General features: G+C 36.4%; 1 protein-coding gene across 1 annotated transcript in view; it reads left to right on the top strand.

The window, feature by feature from the left end:
• The window catches only part of LOC100893159, a 30,850-nt gene extending 10,167 nt beyond the window's left edge, over window positions 1-20,683 (top strand). The window contains exons 12-14 of the mRNA XM_030999271.1: window positions 1,524-3,493; window positions 9,060-9,227; window positions 17,374-20,683. Coding sequence (XP_030855131.1) covers window positions 1,524-3,493; window positions 9,060-9,227; window positions 17,374-17,608 — 2,373 coding nt within the window. The 3' untranslated portion in view covers window positions 17,609-20,683. The remainder of the gene's footprint in view (window positions 1-1,523; window positions 3,494-9,059; window positions 9,228-17,373) is intronic.
• Window positions 20,684-24,583: the final 3,900 nt, after the last annotated feature.

Genomic DNA, 24,583 nt, shown 5'->3' with positions numbered 1-24,583 from the left:
CCGCGGCACTAATGTCCTTTGGCAAGACATTGATCTACATTTGCCACTCTCCACCCAGGTGTTAAAATGGGTACCCGGTAGGATGCGAAAGCTAATGTGGTTTGATTAGCAAGTGGCGCTTGTAAAATGGCGACTGGCTGGAATGCTCCCCAGGGAGTGGAGAATGTGCACACCTTGTATGCGGGTAAGCCTGAATCCGATGACCGGGGTAATAATATGTTCCGCGCCTAGAAACGTAGTATTAGGCGCATTATAAATGTGAGCTATTATTATTAAAGGAAACCTAAACTCCAAAAATATGATTAGGTATCTTGAAAGATTATATTTAATTATGCAATTTGCATTCTGACAATTGTAGTACAAAGGAACTACTTCCTCGCCACACATGTGGGAAGAGAGCATTCGTAAATTTGAATTCACGTACTTGATAAACAATTTTGCATAGTATGTCATGTTCAAGGAAATTGCGATGCCCATGTCTTGCTAAGCATCTTTTACATTATGCTAAGAATATCTTGCTTTGTACCTTTCTCATACACTTTGGTGAGGAGTCTTGTAGATTAATGGGAAAAATACAATAAATCTCTTGGAATAAAGAAAGTTTTTCCTTGGGTGAGGTTTTCTTTAAAGGTAAAGACCAGTATTGGAAATGCCCCGATTTCAAAAAATGAAAATGAAAGCTCTTATTACCAATCATGTGAAAGAATATGTTTTGACTAATAAATGATGATAAAATTTTTGCCGGGAAACCGTTTTCTAATTGATATGTTTGGTAAATTAGTTTATCTACATGGTCTGTGAGAGATAAACGCACGTGTCGCGCACGTGTGCGTATAGTCCCATATACATCTTTCTGTGTACAGTGCTTGTAACTTTACGAAGACTGGGCCGAATTTCTTATCATTTTGATGATTCCAGAACCTTGCAGTACACACCAATACTTATATGCTAGACGATCACCCTTTTCTGATCGATTCCACAACGTTTCTTTCACAATGCAATCGCATGACCAATAAATGAAACACGCTTTCATGAAATTCATTTAACAAGACGGGTTGATTCAAAAGGATTTTCTTCTTCTTGATTTCAAATTTTGCTTCCAATCTGTTCACCCTTATCTCATGCTCCATGTCTGTTGAAAACATGTTTGACTGAAATTTGTAATATTTTGTTTTTAAGTTTATCTCGGGAATCCAAAGCTTTCACTATTTCCTAATGTTATGAACCAGAGCAAAATAACACTGAGCTCCTATAGGAAATCCTTTTATTGAGATGGTCATATTTCAGCCAATACTTAACATATTCAATTGGTTTCGACATTGAACATTATTTGTGATTCTCTTTCGGAAAATGAAGAAAAATTTGAGAAATTCTAAAAATACATTTTTGATGATGTCACACTTCACCACTCTTTACTTTAGGTGTGTGTGATAGTTTGTTCTGCAAAGTGAGGTAATGCCACAATGGAAATATGTAAAGTAGTAAACTAATATAAAATCTTGCTGCTATTGTATCCCATGTAGGCAAAAGCTGAACTTCTAAATGCCATCAGAGAGATTGCTTTCAAGTTTTCAACAAGCCCAAGCAAGTCCACCTATCCTCAGCTGAAAGGAGACAAGGCTGATAGAGAACAATCACTCAAGGGTCAACCAAAGAAACAAACCACTGGAGATGATGACAAGGAGAAGGAGAGCTGTACAGCACGCTCTGTCAAGGAACCGATTCCATTAACCAGAGAAAACTCACTAATCGTAAAGAAGACCAGTGCATGCAGTATCAGCCAAGAATCTGTTTCAACGTATGATACTCTTAACTCAGAATTGGAGGATGAGAGTTTACCATCTGCCAGGGAAGAGAAGGGTGAATCTCAAAGGCATGAGAGCTTTCAACATGAAAGAAGTACTTGCACTGACCTGAACAGTGATGGCCATCCTCCAACAGGCAAGGTCAGAGAGCTAGAAAGAAGAAAGAAGCTTGAAAAGACAGTGTACATGTATATGGAGAGTAAGGATGTCAAGACGAGGAATATGAAGAAGATGTCCATCAGGGATTTGGATGGCCAAGAGGTCAAAGCTTCAGGTGTCTTCCATAGATCTAGTCATCATGGTGACCTCACTGTCCTGGGTGGGTTGGAGGACGATGACGAGGAGAAGGAGAAGGATGAGGTGATCTCATCCTGTCACAATCTCTACAGTGATGTCATGAACGAGCTAAGCTGCAAGAATGCTGCTGCTAAAATGACCACTGCAACTACCGCCACTGAGGGTGCTCCAGCGGAAGCCTGTACAGGAACTGATGGCAAAGACTGCAACAGCTTGGAGGATGCTTCCTCAAATGACAGAGATGACCAACTTAAACCAACAGATTGGAGGGCATCTCTTGATTCTCCCCCTACTTCACTTGACAGTAGTTCTGATGACTTTCTAGATACTGTTACTAAGAGTGGAGCGAACATGCAGCCTGCAGCCAAGAAGACTACAGGTTCAAGAAAGGTGATAGCCTCTATGGAGGAGGAGGAGAATTATGAAGACACTTCTGATGATGATGATTATGACCTTAAGTTCTATAAAAATCAAGATCACTTATCTTCTAACAACTCCAATGATTCTGATAATGTCAAGGGGAGTAATGCACAAACTGTAGAACCTCGTAAATTACCAGACAGCTTTGCCACAGTCAAAGGAACCAAACAGGATCAGGTAGATGAAACCACTGATCTGGAACTTGGAAGTGAGAACATAGATGACCTTCTTTCTTGGGAATCACCGCAGCGAGTGGAAGAGATGAGGAAAGGTGACGTGAGCAGATCACATAGAATCTCTCCTAACCACTGTGGAGATGACTTGCAAGAAGACGATCTTGAGTTCTGTGTTACAGATGAAGAGTATGATGTCGGGGAACAGGATGGAAAATGTCAGAATCGAGGAGAAGAAACCGTCCCATTGCTTGATTACCATGAAGAACCTACATTTCCTTGGAATGAAAGGGACTTTGATCTATATGATGAATATATGCATCAAAAGAAAGTCAAGCAGGTCACTGAAGGCTTACAGATCAGAAACAATATCTTCCAAAGTGGACGACACAGTAGGTCTACAGGCCAGAGACAGTCTCCCAATTCTGTCAGGATCAAGAAGGAAATCGCCAATAGATTCATGAAGCACAGCAACCTAGATCCAGTAGACTCTGGAAGGCAGACACGCCATCCCATCGCTACTGGAAGGAAAGACATGGATAATGGTGTTATCAGCTCTGGTGGGAAGACCCTTAAAGACTCGTCAGGTCCCTTCTCTGTCCGTCATTCTCCACATGGAAGGTACAGCTCCCTGGAAGACAGTGATGATCTCCATCTTGAAGACATCCATGATCTGAGTAAGACTGGTAGTGAGGAGTCTGAGAGTTCTTGTGATAGTTCTAGAGAGGCATCACCAGCCGAGGGGCTCATATTACGCAAACAGGTCATGGAGAATTATGCTACCAGAGCTAATGACAGGTAAGATCCTCTCCATCATTTCTTTCACCATTTCACTTGATGCTGCATCAATCCAACATCGAGACCTTATTAAACTACAATTTTACGTTATTCATGAAGTTCTAATGATTTAATTGAAAAATCACATTTTTATCATAAATATTGCTTGAAAAGCAGTTATCTTTGCATCTGGTTAATCTTCAATAAATGGTGTCTTCAATGTAAAATGCTTGTCAAAGGGCAAACCCCTCCCTCTTACAGTGGTATTGATATTATCATACACATGTTCTTTAGGCCATTAAAAAAAATACACATGTATAGCGTCCCCGCCCGCTTCCTTTTCTGGGGACCACCTCCTATTTTTTTTTTTTTTTTTTTTTTGAAATTTTTGAATTTTTTTTTTTTCAAAGAAAAAAACATAAAAAACACTGCTAAAATGGATCTATTTCTGATTTAAAAAAAAAAAAAAAATGTCGGCGGCCATCTTGAAAAATAGCCCGACTGTCAGGGAAAATGTACCGAGCGGCCATTTTGAGTGGCAATTTGGAAAGAAAAAAAATGGGCCTTCCTATTTAAAAAAAAAAACAGGACGCTAAATATGTTTTGTTTTTTATTTGGCCTTACCGGTATACCTATGGTTGCTAAAAGCAAGTTTGACCCCAATGAACTTTGAACTGATATCATGTCATTCCACAAATTAATCAAAATCACCACCCATGCAGTGATGCTTTACATGTAGTTATCCACAAGCTTGGAGACTGCTCAAAAAGGGAATAGATTGAATGTCCTTGTGCTGCTACTACAGTGTGACAATTTATTTTCCATTCGCAGAAAGAAAAGAATTATATGTACATGTATAGAGAGCTCATAAATCTATCGAAAAGCTCATTTGGGAAATTTTGAAGCTATATGCTCTTCATTTTTGGTTGCTGCCTGCACACGAGTCAAACTAACCAGGAAGATCATAACGCAACTAATTCAATCTTAAAAGGACAATAGAGGTAAAGGTCATAGGTCATCTGAACATGACAGATGGTTAACATAATGTACTTGTATAAGGGCCAAAGCATATCTGTAAATAGAGTCTGTGATACATGCACATGATATTCTTTTGTTGACTAGGGCTTCTCGGTTTGGTACAAACTAGAAAACAAAAAGCCCTGTCCTGTTTGTATTACCCCGGTAGTTGAGGTAATGTAAGACAGGAACTTGTGTAGATTGAATTACTGTCACGTAATTCAATATTCCTGTGTTATTACCATCTTGTCAGCATTTACTGAGTTACGATAATGGTACATATTTGTAGGGTCAGAAAAGGGAAAACCCCAGATAATTTTCCACGAACCAGTTACCATGGCAATAAGAAAAAAAAATGCACAGTAATGATCATCAAGGGGCCAATTATCATCATAGTTGAACAGCACCACTTTAAATCAGTTCATCATTACATGCAAAGTATGGGCGACTGTTAGCTCTCCTTTGTATCGTAGTATGCAGTGTAGTATTTACAATTTCCTTTTATTGTTTGCACAAGTATTTTCTTTCTTCTCCTCCCCCTCCACCAACCCCCCTTTCCTCCCTCTTTCCTCTTTCCTCCCTCCTTCCTCTTCTTCCTTCTCTCCTCCTCACTCCCCTTCCTTCTCCTCTCTATCATTAGAGCTGATTACACTCTCTCTTGCCTTGGACGTATTATTTAATTTGGCGTTTGTTCCTTATGCAAATTTGTATAATAATGATGAAGATGAGGATAATAATGACCATAATAATAATAATAATAATAATAATAATAATAATAATAATAATAATAATAATAATAATGATAATAATAAAAGTACTCAAAATGATAACAATAATAATGATGATAATAATGATGATGATAATGATAATAATAATTGTTGTAATAATGATATTAATATTAAATAACAATGATTATTATTTTTATTTTTTTTAAAGAGAGAAAAAATCATGTGAATCTTGGTCTTCACAAACTAGATTTGCCTAATTTCACAACAATTTGATTACAATTGAAAATTAATTACCCTTAGCTAAAGGAACAGAAATTACTATTCTGTAAAAAATAATTGAATGCATTATAACTGTAATATACTAGATGGGTTAACATGTTTCTAAGTGTCCTTCAAAGATGTTAACAAATAATTTAAGGTGACAATGCCAGCAGTTGGATAATAAATACCATTGGATTGAGATACTCTATGTATTTTCTTTAAGTTGTCATAAACAAAGAGTTCATATCTCTTAAAAAGAGAGAAGTGAAAACTCTGAAAATGTTGAAGATACTGAAATGACTGCTTGGAAATTAAATTTCTATGTCAAATGTAAGTCAATGAAATATATTTGTCTGCAGACAATTTGTTTCTATGTATGACAATGTTTTGAAAGTCCAATAATCGCCAAAAGTAGAATCCTCTTGCCAATTACATCCAATACCAATGGTTCTAATCATTTCTCACATATCCAAAATGGAAGAATTTGATACATGTATGTAGACTACTAGATTTGTTAACAAAGGGTTCTGAAAAAGTGTAGCACCAGTCTATCTAACCTTGAAAATTAATGCAGAATAATTGTCCTTTTCCAAAAGACTGAGTATGTACATGATACTGTTTATTTGTATTAAGGGGAAGGTAAAAAGAAAACACAATAGGCAAAGTACTCAACTTGCATCTAAAAAAAGAAATTGTTTGAAATGATTTCAATCGATTGGACCACCACCGTTGAGTTATATTTGATAATCAATAGCCACTCAACGTCTATGAACTCAACTGTGAAGGCCGTTATTATCATATAGATGTTCTAGCACTAATGACACAGAAATTATGCTACTGTATATAATGAATAGTATCTGTTTAACATATTTGTGACTCAATCAGCAATATTCTAACAAACAATATGAAACAAAGTTCACTCTTGGCCGTCTGTATGTATGTCAGTCTAGTTGTCAGCCTGTATGTGTTTGTTTTTATTTTACCAAAACTAAAGAGCATGCAATGGATTCTGCATGTTTAAAACGGAAACCCACATTTTTGAAGAAACGCTTTCATTTCATTTTACAGTGTTCTTAAAGGTTGTATGAATCACTCTTTCAATTTCCCGTTTTATATTAAAATTATTATGGTGACAGATAATAACCACCCAAAATGCCTGCATGGAAGAAAAAAATATTTTGATATTTTGATATGAGTGTCTCAGGCATTGGAATGCTTAATTCTCTAAATCTCAAACACAGTCAATGATTTCTTCATTGTGAAGGGGAAAGTATTTTAAATTAAAAATGTTGAATTATTCAATGCCATTGAAAGACTAACTAAAGTTTACAAAATCAATCATAAGCATAAAACCCAATTTAACCAAATGAGTAACCTGAAGAAAAAAAACCTAAGGGGGTATTCTGATTTTGTATCTTAAATATTTTGCTTTATCTTTTTTTAAATAATTGCCATTCTGAGGCCACTTTTTATCTCAATCTTTTACTTGCATGCCCATGACAGTTATGCGTATGATACACACAGCTTTAAAGGCTAACGCACAGTTAGGGTGACATCTATTTAAAGTATGCTGATTTGAAAAGTTTCTCACTTTCCATCCCTCTTTGAAATTGAAAATGTTTAGTATTCTTAATAAAAATGTTGATATGACAAGCTGAGTTCCTGAATGAAGTGTAAGTGTGCTTATCCCTGAAATATTTTGATATCCTGCACCTAGTGATAGGAAACGTAATTTCATATGACCAGGACAATTTTGACCATCGTAGTTGAGAAAAAGTTCATATCAAGTTCATGTATAATAGGTAGCCTTGGAAGTTAGTGACAAAGTTGTGGTTTTTTTAGCACGACATTGACAGGCTTGATTTTGATGTCATTTGGTGATATACTGTACGTGAATGAGGGTTGCTGTATGAGTAAACTTCCCTTGTTCTGTAGCTTGGATATTCTTGTGGTTTTCTCATTTCGATTCTTGTCTATCCTTCCTTTCTACCGGCCAAGATTTATCTTTCGAGTATGACAGTACTCTGGAGTGTTTCTTCACCTTCCACAGCTTCCAATTACTCTCATTTCCTGTTCTTGGTATTGTTTTTTTCTCCTAGTCTTTGATTATTTTGAGAAAACTGAGAGAGTAATAAAAAGTAATCCAATATTTTAACCACATCGTTGAAGAACAGGATTTCAAAACCAAAAGGCTATGATTCACGTCTGATGTGTGCTTGTATGGCTTGAAGGGCAGATCTAGTAACCATTTTATCACTGAATTGGAAACTTAAGCTACTGTTTTATTGTGTTTGTTCAAGTTGCCCATATCATGACCTTAATTTGGTACATGCATTTAGTAGCTGGAATTGTTAATACATGTCTCATTAATTTTTTTATAAAAGTATGCCAAAGGTTGACAATTTACAGTGAATGCTAATTAATGTGCCATGGGCTATGCCAAGTGTATACAGGTCTAATATTGGGTATACTTAATAAGCTCAATATATTAAAATCACACAAGTATATTTAGGTAGTGGTGTAGCTACATGAGGGAACAGGGGGCATGTGCCCCCATCGCCCCACCCCCCCCCCCCCAATTATTATTATTATTATTATTTTTTTTTTTTTTTTAGAGAGAGAGAGAGAGAGAGAGAGAACAGGAAAGTGAGAAATAGGAAAAGGATGAACAAATTAGTCAAAAAGACTTGCTCCTACACCCATCCCCTATAAATCAATGAGAGAAATCGTAAAACTAACAAATCATTTTCTGAGTGAGACAGGTACTCTATTAATGATGCCAGTGCCTCTTTAATGGTTGGATTTATACTATGCCACTAGTTTATTGTTCATAAAAATTGTATTAGTTTTATACGTCTATCAAAAGAGCTTTTTTATTATTACGTTTGTGTTTTCAAGACAAAAATAAATAACTAAATTGAATCAAATCAAATAATAGTTATACAATAGCAATGAGTAATTTGTTGGATGATTTCATACAGATGTCACTTACTGTGCCAATAAATAAAATATAAAAAACATGTTTTTCAGAGTGTCCTTCTAGGTTGTTTGGTATTGATGCATACAAATACATTTTTAATTATTTTTTTAAAGAAAAGTGCAAGAAAGCATTCCTGCAAACAATATTTGTGTTTTAGAATGGGAAATTAATGTTTTTTTTCTAAAAATAAAGAATAACAAGAATTCTATCTATATCACAGCAGTGATTCCCTTAAAATCATGTACAGTCAAACCTGTCTATTGAGACCACCCAAGGGAAAACAGAGAAAGTGACCACTGTAGGCAGGTGGCCTTTTCTAGACAGGTTCTACAACACACATTTCTTTCTTGAGGGAAACAAAAATACATGGCCACTAAAGAGAGGTGGCCGCTAAGAAAACTTTGACTGTATATCATATATAGGTAAGGATTCATTCTAAAGAAATTCCATACTGGTTTTGCCACTCACTCCCACCACCATAAAAACTAATTCATTTTTACTTGTACATCAAAAGAGTGGCTTTTATAATGTTCTGAAATTATACATTTACACTTGATTTAATCTGCAAATTTCTGTCTTTATTTCTCTGTACCTCACTTAGAGCCTGGCACTATGTGTACATGAAGCAGGACGGCCCAAGATTGATGTTCTACAAAGACAGAATGGGCAAGGAGCTAGGTGCCCACATAGAAGAGCCCCTCGTATTAACCAATGCTATCATATCAGTTGCTAAGGATTACTTCATAAGGAAACACGCCTTTAGAGTCCAGTAAGTTTCTTCCTTCTTTCTTATCATTTAAAAAAAAAATCTTATTCTCTTTTTCTTCCTCCTTTCGGCATCTCTGTTTGCTTTTTCTTGCCTCGTTTCTGGTCATCTCATGATTTCTGTTTATTTTATTGTAAATCCTTCTTGCCATAAGTTCGCTTGTTTCATTCCCCAAGAAATATTGTCAAAAATTAAGAGATGGTTTGCCATTATAGTGCTTTTCATTTTAAATTTGCGCTAGTTTGTGTATTGTGCTGGTTCGTGTTCAGAAGCGGATCTAGAGGGGGGGTTGGGGGGGTTGCAACCCCCCCCAAAAAAAAAAATCCGGGGACCATTTTTTAAAATCTTATCTTTTTTTTTAAACTTGTAATTTTATTTTATTCTATTTCTATGTATTTATTTCATTTATTATTATTATTATTATTATTATTATTATTTCTTTTTGGGGGGAGGGGGGGGGGGGGGGGGGGTTGGGCGAACAAATGTCACAGAGTCCCTTGCCCCCCCCCCCCCATCAGCTTTTTTGAGGACACGGGCCACCGCCGAAGTGACAAGCTAGGCCAGCGTTGCCGATTCTCATCCCCAAAATCCCCACATTAAAAAAAAAAAAAAAAAAAAAAAGGAAAAAAAAAAGAAAAAAAAAAGAACGCACGCTGGAGAGAAACCCTTTCAAGTGCAAATATTGTGAGAAGATATTCAACTCATCTGGTAACTTAACCAAACACATGATAACTCTGGATATAACTGTGTATTTAACTGTTACTTGATTTAAAAAGACGTTATCATGCACTGCTTTTTATGGTCTCCATTGTGTTAATAGATGCCAGGAAAACATCACTTACGGGGTTCAAATAAACACCCCCAAAAAATCGGCTCGCGGCTCGTGGACGATGCTCTGCATCGTCATTATTGGTCAACCCCCCCCTGAGCAAAAAGCTAGATCTGCCCCTGGTGTTATATCTAAACATAACAGTCAAAACAATCCATTCACTTTAAACCGAGAGATGACTTTTAGTCATTTTCTGTTGACATGCAGCACCGTTACCTAGAACACTAGATAACTTTTAACCTTTCGTTTTGATACAAGGTTGTCTATCATTGATAGGAAAATAGCTTTCAATTTATCCTGTCATCTAGATTATTTGAAAGATCTCTCGGTGGAATTATTGTATATTGACAATGGAATTTTATTTATTTGCCCTGTATATGTATGTGTGTGTGTGTTTGTTTTGTAAAGGGTTGATTGCATAGAAGGTAGTTTCGATATCAAGTGCATAATAGTAGTGATAGAGAATATAAAGTATTTATTCATCCATTATATACTGATAGAATACCTATCAAATGTTCTAATTGTACATGTTATATTGTTTTTTGTTTGCCTATTTGTTAGGTTTTTTAAATATATATTCATTGTGTACAGGTACAGTACATCCCATGAAGCCATTTGGCATTGCAGTCTCTATGCTCAAAGAGCACTTGTTTTGGGAATTTTAAAAAATTGTCATGTTAGTCATATCAGTAGAGTTGGTATACCAGAGTTGGCAAACAGTGTAGATTTAGAAAAAAGCAGCTTAAATTAGGTAAAAAAACAAGGAAATTATAAGTAAAAGAGGGAAATGAAACAGAGGTGAAAAAGAGAAAGGGGAGAAATGGAATTTACAAAAAAAATGAAGCGGAGAGAAGGAAGAATAGAAAAAGGAGAAATGTGACACACATGGAAAGAAGACAAAAGAAGACTGAGAATGAAAAGGAAAGGATTGAGTTAAAGCAGGAGGTAAGCAAGTGAGTAGGAGAAGAACTGAGACATACAGTAGTTGGAAAAGGGTATGGGTTGATGTTTAACTTGGTGTACTTTTATGATCTGAGTGATCATCCATGTCCGCTCAGAGCAAATCTCTTTCCTTGAAGTAACCCAAAGCTTACCAAGAAAAGGAGATTGGTGTCAAAGCAGCTCTTATCAGTGCGAGACGAGAAAACATATAACCGGGAGACAGCGTTGACTTAGTGAAGGGATATGTTTCTGTCAATTATACTGATCATTCATCATGGAAATTGGACCGGCAGAGAAGAGCCCTCAAATGCCCCCAAGAATGATTCCATTAATTACACGGCCGAGATTGTAGAATTGCAGGCAGGCCAAGCAAGTTTAAACAATGTATGCTATTCCTATCCAGTTCCTCTTAGATTACTGAATAGACAATTGATGGAGAGAGAGAGTATGCATGGCACAACAAGAAGCTTTAGAGCTTGCAAAAAATAACATTGATGCAATTAGTATATACATTTTTCATCCTTTGCCAACATTTTAAAAATCTTTCACTTTAAGATGACAAAGTGAAATTCAAAATAATTCACACATGGTTAGACCATGATTGTGGCTGATTGCCAATGTGTTCTAGAGTTGAGTGAAATGTACCACAACATCAAAATGATCGGGAACAAAAATATTTGTGCATCTCACTTGTTTAGAAGGCTGATGGCTGATGGCCAGAAAAAATAAACATAAGGTATCTCTGAATTTATTCATTATATATTTTACTATTATGTTGATTTATGGGGCTTTACACAATGCTCTTCAATATTGGATGTAGTATATTGATCAGAGATACTTGTATCAACATTGTCATGTGATAAAGAAAAAATGAATTTCTCCTCGCTAATGTCAAAAACAATTCCTCAAACAATGCCTTTTTTATTCATTGCAATTGGTTTAACATTTTCTCTTATTAGAAATCTGTTTCGGTCCCTGGGAAATGTGAGATGTTCAGTTGAATAAAACAGGATTGCCGCCAATATCGATAAAGTATATTTTAGGGTGTTTTTATTTCTTAGAAGATGATGTTGGTGATATTATATCTTGGAGCAGAATTGTAAGTACTCAAATTCTGTAATTTAAGGAGGCGCCATGCTCAAGTATTTCCCCCAAGGGGAATATCTTATGGTTTGCCACACATGTCAAATTTCCATGATAACTCGAGCTATGCTGTATGTTCTCAACTTTCACGTTCTGAAGATATTAATGTATTAAATAGCATACAGTCCTGTCCATGTTGTGGGAAGTAAGCTACCAACCTGCCCATAAATTTATTTTTAATTTTTAAAGTACCTGTTCATACTTTTACTTACATTCCAAATAATTTCAAAAAAAATTGTCACTTTTTCTCTTCTTTTGTTGTTGGTTTGCTTTTGTTAGTTTGATTTTTGTGAATTTGTGTTTTGGCGCTATCACAGGCTGAAATACCTTGTAGATTATATACAGTAGCCAAAGTCTGTCAAAATAATGTTAAATAGACCAGATTTGAATGTCTTTCTTGATACTGCAAGAAATCAAAGGCCAAATATCAGAAGTGATACATATAATGTACATGTAATGTATAGGCCTATTAGCAGACACCACGACTATCACAAGTAAGGTCCCTTTAAACATCTCATTTCATTGTGTCTTGGTTGTCTGTAATTCCTAAGATTGAAAGAGATGTTATTTGACAAGCATGTGATCTATCGTGGCAGGTTCACTCCGATGCCATCTTTTAAAGATGATATATATATGCGCTGAATCTAAAAGATAACATTTGCTTTCATTTTGTTCATGACAATTGTATTCATAAAATGGAGTGTGGTGGATGCAAATGCAATACAGGTTTTAATGATGTGTCTGTTTGTAATTTGATTTAGCAATCAATTGAATCAACCATGCTTGACATGGTTATCATCATCATCATCATCATATGATACTTATACTGTATATGAATTTATATCAGACTGATCAAGTACATGTCTAAGTGCATAGTACTACTGTAATCATGTAATATATATAATTCATTCAAATCTGAATGCATCCAGAAAATCTTCAAAGCTCTTTCTTCCCATGTCAGCATTGGAAATATAAATAAGTTACCTATCCATTATTTGAATGTGTCTTTGTTTGGTGGTTACTGACATGGCGGCCTTTAAGGGATTCAGCTGAAGACAAAGTATGTTATGATTGCAGTCATGGAGTCTTCAAAATGGATACTTGTCAGACATATACTTCCTGGCACAACAAATCAACATTCACCCCTTGATATGGGTGACGTGCATGAATGTCAAATCTCACACCATTGGGATTTCAAACTATGTTTGTGCATAGGACGAACTTTATTACATTCAGTCTTGGGATCTTTCAATGTTTTGATGTCCCTCCCCTTCCCCACCAACCTGGCTGAAAGTGGTGCTGGTGGCATTGTTTCTCAGTTATCCATTTGTATGTTTATCTACCGTAAATGTTATCATGTCTGAGGAATAATGTGATAAAAGCTTATGTAACATGAACTCTTCACCACTTTATTGATATCATGATCAAACTTGATACCAGTATGCCAAATGCCTCCAAAGGAAACAAGATGATTCTTAATGAATACATTTATCTGTAATTCTGTATGAAGAAGTGTATCTCCCAAAATGTCCAGCTAATGTCAATTTCCTACTTCTATACTTCTATACTTCTATACTATACGTATGAATGACACATCTGAGCTTCTGCCTTAATCATTTAATCTTGTAAGTGATTATTAGCCAAACTTGTCTAATTGCGAATGCTGTGCCCATAGCAATGTCTTGTAGAGGAAATGAAAATGTAGAAGAAATACCTGGATATCTTAAAATTGAAGAGCATTTTGCAGGGTCTAAGTGCTGTCAGACAACACCATACCTTGGTATGGATTCACCAAGTCCGGATGTACGCTAGACCCTTAGAGGCGGGCAGGTGTGCTAGGTGTGGGGTTACAGTGACTGATACCTTGTAGTCTATACATGTCACTTCTAACTAATATGATATACACCTATAGAACTACTTTTTAACTCTTGTGCCCATATGATATGATACAAAATCAGTCCAAAGAGATGAGTGGTCTAGAACATTTCTTGTCATTTTCTTTATTTTGTAATGAAAGATTGGTTCTTGGAGTACATATTTATGTTTCTCTTGAAAGCTGCTTGTTAGTGGAAAAGGTTTTTGCCACCCTCAATAAAATATATGAATACGCATGTATATAAAACAAAGAAAAAAGATAATAAAGTGAAGTTTAAACATTATTGAACATTGCCCCTTAAAGGGTCATTTGGACAATTTTCAGTGACAGCAGATCAACATTTTAAAATTCATTTGTCATTCCTCTTTATTGTGAATACAAAAAATACCATAATCCAAGAAATGTTGGTGGGGTGGGGGCTATGTTGTTACTTGTAAAGTTGTAGGTAAACTTCAGTATATGTTCTGAGAGTCATGTAACTGCTTTACTATGTAAGAGCTCATGTAGCATGGCAGGTTTCCTTACAGTATAAACGGAGACTTATTCCGCTCCATGAAATGATTAGGATTTTTGTTGTAAATCTTTATTTGATGAAGCAATAGCTTCAGCTGTTGAGAATGGACTGATAAACATACTCTTATACCCCAAATGATGACAAAGCATTGCTCAAGTTGCTCCTGTTCTATGAAGAGAAATAAGAAATTACTGGCATTGAGATGGTGAATTTCAGCTGTCTACTTTATTGGATAAATATTGACCGAAGCGAGGTATGACGTAAAGAATAAGCCTACTTGGGAGTGTCCCCAGGTCTCTTGATACTTCCCTGGCATGCCTGGCACAAAATGTATTTCCAGCTCACAGCCAACAATTTGCTGGCAGTTGGGAGCTGGGGCAGGAAGATAATTTTTTAGAAGCAATCATGGAGTGAGATGAGTGATTTAATGCAGTTATAGATTGATTGGGATAGATAAACATTTCTTGCTCTCTCTCTCTCTCTCTCTCTCTCTCTCTCTCTCTCTCTGCTCCCTCACTCTGTCTCTGTCTTTCTGTTTTCTTTCTTTCTTCTTTCTCCCAACTCTTTCTCCCTACCTCTCTCTCTCTCTCTCTCTCTCTCTCTCTTGCTCCCTCATGCACTCTGTCTTTGTCTTTCTGTTTTCTTTCTTTCTTCTTTCTCCGAACTCTTTCTCCCCTCCTCCCCTCCCCCCCCCTCTCTCTCTCTCTCTCTCTCTCTCTCTTGCTCCCTCACTCCCTCACTCTGTCTTTGCCTTTCTGTGTTCTTTCTTCTTTCTCCCTACTCTTTCTCCCCACCTCTCTCTCTCTCTCTCTCTCTCTCTCATTCTCATTCTCATTCTCATTCCTTCCTCCCCCCCCCCCCCTCCTCTCCCTTCCCCACTCTTATCTCTTCTCCCTCTCCTCCCAAATATTTCATTACCCTAGTTGATTTATTTTTTCCTGTTCATTTGTGAATTCCAAAACTAAGGCAAGGTGATTTTTTTAAAAACCCTACAACCACGTCAGCTTTTATAGTGTGCAAACAAATCCATTAGTTTGTTCGACACCTTTTATAGTTTAATTGTGTCAATATTATCTCTTAACCTGTAATTTTATGGAGAACCTTGATTGTCTGTACTTCTCTGTGTGTTCTTGGAAAAAAGCAATAAAGTCAATAGTATACAAATATACAGTGACACTCGAGGATGTAGCTCAAACTATTAGCATCAAGGAAGATGGCCCTTGTGAGAATAGTACTAATGATGTTCCTGAGTGTGAATAGTTTTAGCTTGTTCCGAGAATGAGTCATTGTATATTTGTTTTATATCCCTTCCATCTGTATCATTCCTTGTACACTTCTGTAATAACATATACCGTACTCACATTCACATCACATTCAGAAATTGAATAAAAGAAAATTGCACGTTCAAATTAAACATTGAAGGATATATATTAGCTGGCGCTATGCAGGTACTGCAGTGCAGTTACTGCACAGTGTAAATTGCATGGTTTGAGCATCTTGACACCGCAGGAGTTGCCCGTGCGGAGGCATTTGAAATCCTGTACGCTCGCTGAGTTTTGCCAGTTTGGGGGGAGGCCGGGAAAAAGAATAGTTCACTATTTACTGGGAAAAGGTGAACTATTTGTGACGTCAGCAATAAAAATGCAACAATCTTACAATAAGGGATATAAAAGAAGATATGTTGTTATATTATCAAAAAGCCCTATTAATTTAATTTCTATATAAACATAACATATTTCAATGATGTTTTAATTGTATTTTCAAGTGAGTTTCATTTTTTTAAACTTTTAATATATTTTACAAGAAAATCTTTCCTCCTTTTAATTTCATTACTTTGTCAATTTTATATGTAATTAGCAAACCACACTATTGAGTGCTCACCCTTCTCCGTCTTTTTGAGCTAGGCTCCTCTGTATGGTCAAAGGTCACTCCGCAAACTCATATGCAGTCGCATATAGCACATAAACCTACGAAGAATTTGATGGTGCACTAACATGACACGTAAAATGTTACCAAGTTATTTTAAAACGGAGCGGTCAAATTAAGAAAGCTGCAATCAATCGTTCACACATATTCTATTCTTTTTATTGACTACTTTCACTGACTTCACCAATCAATTACAAAGTTCACTATCAAATGCACATCGAATGCAGAGGCTAAAGAGTTGTTTGACAAGGATTTGGGATTTCTTCTTAGGGTTAATTGTTATACAGGACCGCGTGAGTGACCTTGGACGGTGGGGATGAGCCTAGCTCGCAGAGACCGAGATGGGGAAGTGCAACCAGTCGAAAGTGTGGTTTGCTTAAGCTGATCATGTGGTTTCAAAGTAGCACATTTACTTTAGGGTTAATGTAAGCAATAGTTCAATAATGAGATCTTTTGCAACTCTCGAAACCTACCGTGAGTCTGCCAGCTGGCTTATTTCCCCTCTGTTTCCTGTGTGTAGTTATATGTACATGGTTACTCCATGTATCAGTTTCATCAATTATGCTGTAACATGTTGATAACTATTCAGTTGGCTTCTTCTTTTTTTAAGGTTGAAGAAACAGAGAGGTCCCATGAACATGGATGTGTCTGTTTTTGTATGTAATATATGAGTGGGCAGAAGTATGAAAGATCCTTAAACTATGATTGAAAGAAAATATGCACTCTGCCAATGAACTTCCTGCTTTAAAACTGATGCCCCATCTGACTATCTTCTATGCATTACACTTTTGCAGATATGACCTGATTTAAGGGCCTGCCGGTACTGTCATATTCATGATCACAGAAACAAAGTCATTGTACTAATATCTTTCCCATTATTTTTCTTTCGATCATATCATCCTTGTCTGACCTATTGTAGACTTCCCAATGGCCACCAATGTTTGTTTGCAGCCAAGGATGACCGTGAGATGATGTACTGGGTTTGTCGGCTGGATGCTGCCGGAGCTCCTCCCACATCTCGCCATGGCGACGCCTACTCCTCCCGCAACCCTGCTGCCATCACCACCATTCCTCCACCCACCAGCGGCTCACCCACCAGATCAGAGAGATTCAAGAACTTGATCAAGGGTGGTATTTCAGCACTGCTCAAGTAAAAGCCATATTTACTCTAGGCCTGTCTGTGCCAGTTTAGCTAGCTCATGTGGGATCAACAATGTTTGTAAGATTTACATCAAGGTATATCTTTAATAATCATAGAAGGTCATCACAGGGGTATATCAGCTCTGCACACTTAATGCGTTTGAACTTTTTTTCTTTACTTCTTCCTTTTCTTAATTTCGTGATTATTTTCTTTCAAATTTTGTTTGCTTTGATGATCTCATTCTTTCTTTTTTTAATAGTTAGAAAGGTATATGATTCCTTTTGGGTTTAAAATGCAAAAACATGATGAAGGTATTTTGTCATAAATATAGCAAAACTGGTATTTAACCTGTAGCAGGTTTATCAAAATCGCTCTGCACATGAAGCCACTTTCATCAAGCTTTCTTTCATCAGTTATCAGTACACATGTGTTTTGATGAATACCAGGTACAGGAATTTTTAATAAAATAGACATTTTCATCAAAAACTTGAGGAGGGCCATCATGCCCCCCCCTCCCTCCTCCTTCTTGCTACATTAGGTAGGACAAACATTATGGCGTACTCCACCGAACAACACGTAATATACTTGTATGCAATTTGCATTCTGACTATTGAATACAATTACTTGTAACAGGTGAATGAAATAGTTTGTATCAGGCACTGAAGTATAAATTTTGTTACATTACGAACAATGGCCTACTGAAAGTAGGTTTGTTTTGTATGATTGAAGATCACATGACTATGAACAGAGATAGAACCTTCGCTCAGTACTGATTGTTCCATTCAAGCTCTACTGAACATTGAGTTATGATCTAAACAATGGTATCGCTCGACAGTGTCAGATTTGGCAATGCTCCCTACAAAATATTTGCTTAGATGGGGCTTTAAAGAAGTGAGGGGTTGCTACCAATATTTTATTGTTAAAAAGAAGGCCCATGTACCCATTCCTGTGCCTGATGTTTCTAATGGCTTGTGATTTTCGGCAAGATTTAGTCAATATGTTATAATTTGATGATCCCGAAACAGAATAAACATTCAGAATAACTTCTTGATAGCTTCCTTCAAATACAAATGCAGCATTCAATTTAATCTTTGAATACAGTCAAAGCCTCCAAGGGCTAATAAAACATTTTTATAACAAAAGCAGGAATTCTAGTTCCTTGCAATAAGCCCTTAAAGAGGCATGCTCAATAATAAGGGAGTTTCAGAATGCCATGTTTGTTCAATTTAATCATCTGTATTAAACCAAAATGTACTGATGTATATGATATCACTGTTTTTGCGAACAAAGAAGCTTGCTGAATTAAAGTCTTTTAATGAAAACCGGTTGTAGATCAAGGTTGTATCGCTATCCATATGTGCATGTGTGTATTTATTATTCACATATTTCTGCTTATCATCTACAAGGATTGAGAAAAGTTGCTTCATAGTACCACGTAGCCTAATTAACATTTATTGGGGGTTTTGATACAAATTAATCTGGAGGGAAATCATGAATATGATGGCTTTTAGCTTTTATCCCTAAGCTCTTTTCCCAAGCTAACGTGAATCTCTGTTAATTGTAAAATCTAAATATTGCGAGAACCTTTAGTCGGTTTCATTTCTATACCCTGGTAATATGATGTCATCATACCAATATAGAAGCATACGTAGTGCCATGGCATCCCTCCCCAGTTTGTGTAGCATGCATTGTTGCACTGGGTTCAATTAAAATTCAGTTTTTCTCTGAGTTTACTTATGTCTTTCCCATTTTCATATTATATTTGCACATTGCCTGTTCAGAGACAGAAGGGCGTTTAATAAAACTGTGTTAAATATGATTTAATGCCCTTATGGCTCAAAGAGACAATTTATTTCTCTTCTGAACCTGCTGTATATGCCATGTACATTGTGTACTGTGCATATCCACTAGCAAGTGCAGTAACTTAGTGATTAAGGAGAGTGTACTTGTGTTTATAAAGGGTTTTGTCCTGCATGTATTTGTTTAGTAAGCCCATTCACAGTAACAACTTTATGTTATCAGCTGTCTTTTTTAATAATTTCTTTGAATTGATAGAATTAATTATTTTGAGCTCCCACAGCTGTTGGGTTTGGGTAGGCTCCTATCTAGAATTGAATATAACCATTATAATTGCTTGTCACCCCTTTTTTTCAATCATTACTAACAGTTGAACACATCCATTGTGCCCATCCCTACAATTCAACAAAGGAAAAAATAATATCATGAAAAAAGCTCATTTCTAGGAGGACTGAAGCGTGATACAGTAAATATTGATTGCAGCAACAATACCGTTGTGAGGGGGGCTGTAAAATCCATTGGTGAACAATTGCTTGCTCACTCATTAAGATGGTTTATTAGCAAAGTTCAATAAAGTGTTAGCTTTGTCTTTCAATATTTGATGTTATGATATGCGTTTGTGTGAGTCAATATATCGACACAATAGATCTAGTGGCATAATGTGCTCAGGGTGCTATGTTTACTACCTGAAACAGTCACACATAGAGTTTGCCTTAGTAGTGGATGTTTGTTAATGGCAGAGCATTTTTTCATGGATTGGTTATTTAAAATTAGCTTTATCAGTTTATGTCAGAATAGAATGAAAATACACACTAGTATCAAGTACATGTACAATGAAGTTTAGTTTCGTTTTGTTTATTTCATTCTAGCGCGGTGGCATACTTCAGCATGACCGTGCATATATAAAAGCAATCACAATTTTACAAAGAAACATATAGTCTCTTTCCATATTCCCAACTAGCTCCCTTCATTTTTATTTGTCTTTGTTTCTTGTTATGCATGATGTTATACAGGTAAACATATCACTGTAACAAATGATCAGTGGTATATTCAGATTCAGAAATTTCCCCAGAAAGGAGGGGGGGGGGGGGTATGATAGCTGCATCTACACTGGTTCTTCCAGTGAAATGCATTTTTTATGTAAAGGTCTACTGCATATTATGATACATTTGTATAGCAATCAACCACAAGTAAACAGCAGCATTTCTGCTGTTTATTTTGTTTGCACTTAATTTTCACCTAAAGGTACAATGATTTATTAAATGAGTTTGTAACTTCTCTTTACCATCAAGTTGTGTCGCTACTTCACTTGTTTTCTTCTTGTAGCAGTCAATCCACCTTTATTCCGGTAGATTGACAAAAGTGAATGTCTTATTATTTGTTAACCATTCTAACATGCAGGTCTTTTGGGATTCAGCCAAAATAACGTTTTCTAGATCAACAACTACTGGAATATGTTATCATATGCGTCACTAGAGGCAGGCATGCATGAACTGCTTAGTTTTTCACCGGTATGATATTTTCCCGCTTATTACGAAATGGTAACAAAAAGCCGCCATTTGGAATGTGAGAAAATGCACGTGCACACCATACATTTTTTGTATTTTTTTTTAATTATCCATCGATTAATGATGGACTAGATCGTGAAAATATCAGAGAAACGGGGAGAGAAGAAGAGAGACGGAGAGAGGTGGTCGGAAGGGGGAGTGAAGAGATATGAAGGAGAAGACTAGTAAAAGAAGATATAGAGCAGGAAGGAGACTTAAAAGAGAGAGAGAGAGAAAGAGTGAGAGAGAGAGGGTGAAATAGAGGCTTGATGTATCTTAAATCATAAACGGACAAACTATAATTATTGCACCTCAAATGTTAAATATACATTTCGGAAAGGAGAACAGGACTGTGGAATAGAATCAATAATTCTATTCGAAATCGAAACCTAGCTTACGAAGTGTAATTTTTCGTTCTAGTTTCTGGCTGCTGATGCCTGGAAAAATATGTAAAAAATGCATTCGGCTTTCAATCTTCTCTCTATTATGGAGAAATTGAGGGAGGAATTGAAAATGAAATACAGTGCTTTTGAATGAACCTTTCTCCGAATGTATGAAAACTGTAAGTTTCGGACAATGTTTTATTGTATTTTAGATCATGCGTCTTTTATTCAAGTATTTTCTACATTCCTGTGGCAAAAGCTTAATGCTCGTCACATGCAATTCTTTCAACAAATATTCATTTCACTGTTTGCTCTTGGCCACCGGCCAATTAGAAAAACAGAGATGATTAACTCTGACTGAAACACACGTGCTTTAATTCAGTTTCATTTTCTACTATTATCATCTTTTCAAGCTGAAATTCAAGGTATTACAACATTCATTGTATCCCATTTCTTTTCCAATCGAAATGTTGACAATAATACTAATACAAGAACATGGTCGGGTAGAGAGGGGGATGGGGGGGGGGGGGGGGTCATGTACTATACTCTCTCCACCTCTAACTAAACCGCATATACATAATTTCGCAATCTCGACATCAATCATGTCGCTTGTTATTCTATTATAACCCCATTTTCTCCACCCTCTGCATTGATCAAAATGTGATATCAAGATAAGAATCCTATCTTTAGACCACAAACTGGAGGCATAACCAGTGGCAGTGGCATCCGCATCCTGTCCATAATTATGGTATCCCTGAAGCTCAGAAGCGTGAGTTGGTGATTCTCCACGTCGCCTTTTCCTTGGAAATGATTGCGTCACTCGAGAACGTACGTGTTGTTTGTACGTTTGTGTCTTTGGTCAATATCATAAAGTCACACTAGAGCTACGACTGGTTGCCGCCGACTCCGAAAAACCACTGTGACTGGTCAGTCTGGAGGCCTCAGAATGAATGCCGACTGATCGCCGACCTATTCCCAGTGCTTGCCGACTATTACCAGGCGGTATTTGAGGAAAGGTCGACAGCTGATTGACGAAGGATAAATGATCAGTCGCCGATAATTCTCCAAATGTTTGCCGAACACTGACAACCATCAAGGAATTTTAGTGTAGACACTTTTCTCTTGTTACTTTTACTGCTGCCTTGCAGATTCATTATTCTTATGTTTGTATCCATTGAAAGAAATGAGCGAAAGGGGGCATAGGAAACTATGAAAGTGAATCGCTTCTCCTGTAGTTTGATCGCCAGTTGATTTTTGTCTTCTATATTTATATTCGTATTGTTCGTCATCAATGCTGTGAATCATTATGATCATTATCAGATCTATTGCTGACTTTATAGTCAGGATGTTGTTTACTTTAATCAATTATTACTTTTTATTCTTTCAAGCTAGGCAGTCAGTCGAAAAATAAAAATAAAACAATAAAAAATCCCCTCCCCTTTCATAACGTTCTTCCCATTTCACTTCCTTTTTCCATTACTTGCTGCCTTCTCTCAGGCTGTTCTTTGCAGCTTTACCATCATCTTTCTAACTTCCATTTTAAACGAGTTTCTCTCTGTCATGTCTATAACTCTTTCTTTGTTGTCATGCCGATGGTTGTCATTTTATTATAATAATCGGCTTCAGTGGAACCTATTTTTTATATATACGAGTAAGTTAAAAGATCACAGAGAGTAAAGCCTCGGTTACAAATGCCATTACGAACTGCTAAGAATGCCGTACGAACGATTTTCAGACAATGGAAATTCATGAAGACAATGGAAAAACAGGGAGATTCGTACGAAATTATCGTTCGTACGAACCTTTGTGATCGTAGCATAAGGTGTAAACAAGATTTAAATAAATACATTTGCTAAAAATGAGGAAGAAATTCTTGTTGTGCGTGTTTGTGTCATTGATTTATACCCTCTCCCCAGATTATGAAGCTGACCGACTGTCGGATATTGATTTCCGACCGTTTTTTTTTAGGTTGTTGTTGTATGCATTGTTTTCCATTCTCAAAATCTTCAATTATTTTCCGTACATGACATAGAAACAATGCACTTTCCATAGTCCTAGGTTTTTACAAAGTGTGACATAATCATAAAGCTTTTTTTATCATTTGATGAATGAACATAAATACAACATAAACCATTTTTCATGATTTCACAATGTATAGGGCTAAAATAGATCACAATTACATAATAGGAAATTATACCCAAAATACCCAAAACTAGAACAAGCTTTGCTTTTTTTCTTCAGAATAAATTTAGATACATTAACAAAAAAATGAGTTTCATATTTCTCAACATATTATACAGAATTGAAATCATGAGTTTTTCTTTTCCAATCTACCCAAAACATATATCCCTTCCTTTCCTCCTCTCTAACTCATTGGACTTACCCCGCCCCCTCCCCCTCCCCCTCTCCCCCTTCCCCTTCCCCCTTTCCCTTCCCCATCCCCCTCTTCCTCCATTTTAGTTTTACTTGTGTGGATACGGAACGCATTCTTGGACAGGTTTATTTACTATAACCAAATTACTTAAGTTGTTGACTTCGTTCCACATCTAACTCGCTCTCCCTAAAAACTTCACAGTTTTCCCATTTTCTCAGATGCAGGGGAAATGTATTTCTCATCGATGCCAAATTCTTTGTAACTGTGTTTAATTTCATACATAGTTATAAATGAACTCCGTTCTCGTCCCATGAAATTCAAATACTTTACCAGAATTAAAACGTGATTTATCAATTGCTCCTTTCCTTGATCAACGAATTTCTCCTCGCATCTTAGATTAGGTATGGATAAAGTAAAATATATTATTACAGTCGTTCCATATCTTTTTCACATTAAAAAAACAAATGACGATATTTCTCCTCTTACTTAATGCACAGGCAACACTAATTCTAAATTGATAAAAAAAAAATGATTTGTGTAAATAGTTCTATGTAGTAGATTATTACCGATCAATCAACCGTTCGCAAACATTTCCACGAGAGGTCGCAAATTATTTTACGAAAGTCTTTGATGATGGGACAACTTTCGTACGACATTCGGCAACTACTCGGCAACTGAGCACCTACTATCATATATTCTTGTTAAATAGTTATCGACGGTCGCAGCTTTTAATGTTCGTCAACCGATCGTACGCCGAGGGTGACGTAGGCGTAAATCATTTTACAGCGTTGATAGCATTAACCTACTGTTCATATAAATGCTCCTGTGGTAAAATAGTAGAATGATGATGATAGTACATGTAGTAATATTAATAATGGTACAAAGAA

This window comes from Strongylocentrotus purpuratus, unplaced genomic scaffold (genome assembly GCF_000002235.5).
Source record: "Strongylocentrotus purpuratus isolate Spur 01 unplaced genomic scaffold, Spur_5.0 spur5_scaffold_5, whole genome shotgun sequence".
Taxonomy (NCBI): Eukaryota; Metazoa; Echinodermata; class Echinoidea; order Camarodonta; family Strongylocentrotidae; genus Strongylocentrotus; species Strongylocentrotus purpuratus.
This window is presented reverse-complemented; position numbering and strand designations above follow the sequence as displayed.